Source organism: Ipomoea triloba, chromosome 1 (assembly GCF_003576645.1).
Source record: "Ipomoea triloba cultivar NCNSP0323 chromosome 1, ASM357664v1".
NCBI lineage: Eukaryota > Viridiplantae > Streptophyta > Magnoliopsida > Solanales > Convolvulaceae > Ipomoea > Ipomoea triloba.
The window spans coordinates 11,938,693-11,943,197 of NC_044916.1; the positions used below are offsets into that span (position 1 = coordinate 11,938,693).

At 33.4% G+C, this 4,505-nt stretch overlaps 1 protein-coding gene across 1 annotated transcript; it reads left to right on the top strand.

Moving 5' to 3' along the window:
- The first annotated feature begins 350 nt into the window (after positions 1-350).
- Positions 351-2,090, top strand: LOC116014798. Its single transcript, XM_031254750.1, has 2 exons — positions 351-1,225; positions 1,790-2,090. The coding sequence occupies exons 1-2, from the start codon at positions 602-604 to the stop codon at positions 1,904-1,906; spliced, it is 741 nt and encodes a 246-aa protein (XP_031110610.1). The 5' UTR covers positions 351-601; the 3' UTR covers positions 1,907-2,090.
- The last annotated feature ends 2,415 nt before the right edge of the window (positions 2,091-4,505 follow it).

Genomic DNA, 4,505 nt, shown 5'->3' on the forward strand with positions numbered 1-4,505 from the left:
CCACTTATACTAAATGTTTATTTTTAGTATAATGAATTAGCATTCATTATATTAACTATTCCAATTTATGATATATTCACGATTGTCCACATCATAGATAGTTTGCCAATTGGGAACCAACTTTTACTCCAATCTTGTATGTATGTATGTATTATTATTTTGTGCATTTATCCAAAGGGACATCAAAGCAATCAAATTTAACAATTCAATTTCTTAAAAGAAATATCTTGTAACCCAATCAAAGGAGGTGGTTTTGTGTTTGGTGGGACCCCCTCCATTTGTCATGGTTTGTGGAAGGATAAGTTCCCAAAGCAATCACTCAACAGCACCTACATCTTAATTCTTAACCCTCACTGTACTCTCCCCCCTGGAGCAAGAAGACACCATTGTGGCCTTCTTTGAATTGAGGTCCGCACTACAATCCATGAAAAGCCTCCATCTTTGAATCCCAATTCCCAAATCAATCAATAATTCACCAATCAATAAATTAAAACCCCCGCCCAGCACGCATTATAATCATATCCCACTGCACATACATTAAATTTCTTCTGATCTGATCTGATCTGATCTTGTGTGAAACAAACAAAGAAAGAAATTAAAAATGGATGTTGAGGAGGAGTGGGAAGTGTTGCCAGAGGATGGGTTTCTTGAAATCAATGATGATGGATCTGGGAAGAGCATCTTCTCCAGAAAATACAACAACACTCACTTCAACATGAACTACACCTACTTCGTCTGCCCTTCCCAATTCGTCGACCCGACACCCACACCGACAAAACCATCCCACGTTGTCCCTCCTCCGCCGGCTGTCGGCGCCTCAGAAGACAAGATATCGCAGGTTTGCTTCAAGAAAATGAACGATCATCATCATCAGGAGGCTGCAGCAGCCGAGAATATGAAAATGGATTCGCCTGCAAACATGACCACAGTAGTTGTGCCGCAGACTGATGATGATGATGATGATGTAGGAGGAGAAGAGTTCGAGGATACTAAGGATGTTGTTGTTTCATCATCACCGGGAAGAGCTGATCATCAAGAAAACGAAGAAGGCGGCGGAGGGTTCAACTTGTGGCAATGGAGTTTGAGTGGAATCGGAGCGATTTGTTCATTTGGGGTAGCTGCTGCCACCACTATATGCATCGTTTTCATCGAAAATCAGCAGAAGCACAAAAGGCAGCACCACAATCACAACATCCGCTTTCAAATCTATACTCATCACGATAAGGTACGTTTGCTAATTAATTTTACTGCATTTTTTTACCCAGCGGATCAGATCAGATGTATCATCTAGGATAGGTGCCAATTTATTTAACCATGATCTCATTTCTCACGGATCCAACGGCTCAGGTTTAGCCTCGTAGTTTAGATATAAGTGTAATGTTTATCATACAAAAAGTAATATTAATTAGAGATAAATTGATTGCTACTTATAAAAAAATTGTGATATTTTTTAATTAAAATGTATTATATAGAAGTTGAGTTATTTTATGAGAAAAATTGTAATACTAACTTCCGGGTTTCAAACCGACCTTTGAATCAAAATATAATATTTAGAGTTGTTGAAGAGTTGAGAAATATAATACTTATGAAAAGTCTCACCATCTCATGGATGGGTCTTATAGGAGATTTTGCCTTTATTTAATTAATAATTAACTTGTTATATTGACACTACAAATACATATATTTCAATGTTTTTAAGGTATGGTGATTAATGATTATTAAGGCATTTGACTTACACTTATCTAGTCTAAATTAATTTTTATGGGATTAAAACATAATTATATTGCAGAGGATCAAGGAAGTGGTTGAGCATGCAAGCAAGTTGAAGGAGGCAATATCAACGGCGAGGGGAGTTCCATTCACCAGAGCTCACATCACATTTGGGGGTTACTGCGATGCCTTTTAGTTTTAGGGCAAATATATATATACATCCACTTGTTGTGTATGCGTCACCTTCGTACCATTACATCCCAATTTATAGGATCTATTAATTTTGTGTACATAAATATTTTGAGAGATTCTCAAGTGTATTCGGATCTACTATATATGGGGTCCTAGATTGTGTGTCTGTGTTTTATCTTCTTTTTTTTTTTTTTAATAAATAAATCAAGAGTTAATTAGAAATTTCATAAATTTTCGTCTTTTTTGGGTAGTAAAACAAACATACACAATTTTTTTTAGTTGTGATTCCATTTGAGTCCCTCGATAAATGATGTTTTCACTTTTGGTTATCAATTTTTTTTATTAGTAAATTCTTTACTAATCATGAATTCTTCTAACAAAACAAAAAAAGCAGGAAAAAATAAATAAATAAAAAGAAGAAGAAGAAGAATAAAAGCCATCTCCTCTCATATTATATAAACTTAGCTTTCTACTTGCGTGAGTCTATAATGACCTCTATAGCCTAGCTAGCCGGTAGGGGCAAAACTATAAATTTCCTTTATAGGGCGTTTGGTTGGAGGGAAGGAATTAAATGGGAAAGAAATTGCAATTCCATGAGAAAAGAATAATATGCGAATAATGTGGGAGTTTAAATTATGCACCGACAACTGCTATCTACTCGACATGAGCTTCTTTCTTATGTTGCTTTTGCTGTTGAATCTTCAAGAGCTTTTATTGCATCTTTTTCTAGCTGTTCAGTTTTTACAGTCCCTAGGTCTGCGAACCTAGGCGCTCATACTCTTGCTACTGCTGCCTTTTCACAGGCTGGTATTTTATTTTGGGATTCAATCCCTCCTGACTCTATTTCTGATATGATATAAAACACATGGTGTTTGCTTTCAAAAAAAAATGTGGGAGTTTAAATTCTAGTGTTTGGTTGGAGGGAATAAAATTACTAGGAATTTCAATTCCAATGTTTGGTATACATGGGAATTGAAAGGGAATAAGGAGTATAAATTCCAAAATGCCCGTTGTTGTTGTTGTTGTTCTTATTATTATTATTATTATTATTATTATTATTAAATGACAAGTACACAAAAAATATAACATATTAAATTCAAATACCACTCATCTACCGTATCTCTTGAACTAGATATATTGTAATTAATTTTCATGCAAATACTTCATTAAATGTTAAGCTTCATAAGTTCAACATACATCAAAATTAAGCCAGGAACCAAGATATACATAATGTGCTTTTCAAAGTTTAGGCAACTCAAAATTTGCTTTCAAAATTGCTGCATATAAAGATTTACACAAATCACGCCATTTCATCACTATTTTGAACAATTCTGCATATATATTTTGAACATATCGGCGCATAAACAGAAAATTTTGCTTTTGAAAATTTAGATAAATACGTTATATACACATATAAAATTTAAATATTTAAGAGTTATGAGAAAACAAGATAATACACCGTATTAACTAAAAGAGAAGGTCATGCATCAATTATAGATTAAAAATGATAAGGGTAATTTTGTCTCAGGAGTATCTTTTTTTATTCCTTAAATCCATGGAATTGAAATCCAAGGGGGGCATGGGATTCTAAGGGCATGTTTGGTTGGCTGGAACTTTTTTTCCAAGGAAAACATTTTCCTATAAATCATGGGAAGTGAAGTTTTCTTGTGTTTGGTTCATTGGAAGTTATTTTCCAAAGGAAGTGCAATTCCTTATTTTCATGAAAAACAAAATCTTAGGTGAGGGGTGGGATTTCTTTTTCCATTGCAATTGGGAAGAAAAGCCAAATGGTATGACAAATTTACCCCAGTACTTCTCTCTTAATACATACATATAAATAATAATAATAAGGGCATATAGGTCTTTTTGCATATTATTCCTTACCATTCTAAACCCAACCAAACAGTGGAACCAATATTCTCAGTAACTTATTTTCCACTAACCAAACAATAAAATTTATCTTCCTAGTAACTACTTTTCCATGGAATTTCACTTCCACTTCCCTTCAAATATTTTCCGCGAACCAAACGGACCCTAATTCCATGAAAATGGGGGAATTGCAATTCCGCAGAATTGCAATTCCCTCCAACCAAACGAAGGAATTTAGTTATCTTCGGAATTAGGTGGGAATTAAGTGGGAATGAAATTTAAATTTCCTCCAACCAAACACCCTGTTATGGGTTAAGTATTTTAGGTCTCTCTAATAAAATTGTAAATATCATCAATTGAAAATATATAGTTATAATTAAGAAAATGATATTTTAGTCCCTCAATTATATTTATAGTGTAATTAATTTAAAAATTTTGCTTAAATGACATTTTTAGTCTTGTCTCACTCGGGCACTCGAACATGTAACCTTCAATTTAAAAAAATTCACAAGCTATAAGCTATTATTATTATTATTATTATTATTTGATTTTTTTTTAAAAAAAGTGTGAATCCTAATTTGGTATGGTCTTTTTGAACATTTGCATAGCTTTATTACTCCTACACAAGATGCTTTGACCACAAGAATTACTTTTAAGATTGAAATGATTCTTGGACTAATTTTAGCTTTTTTTTTTTTTTTTTTGTTTAGCTAGGAATAAAATGGATTGGCCAA

Excerpts from the sequence above, each read along its gene's own strand:
- LOC116014798 (XM_031254750.1), top strand. The coding sequence starts at position 602 with ATGGATGTTGAGGAGGAGTGGGAAGTGTTGCCAGAGGATGGGTTTCTT. Across the intron at positions 1,226-1,789 it reads TCTATACTCATCACGATAAG|AGGATCAAGGAAGTGGTTGA; the intron begins GTACGTTTGCTA and ends ATTATATTGCAG.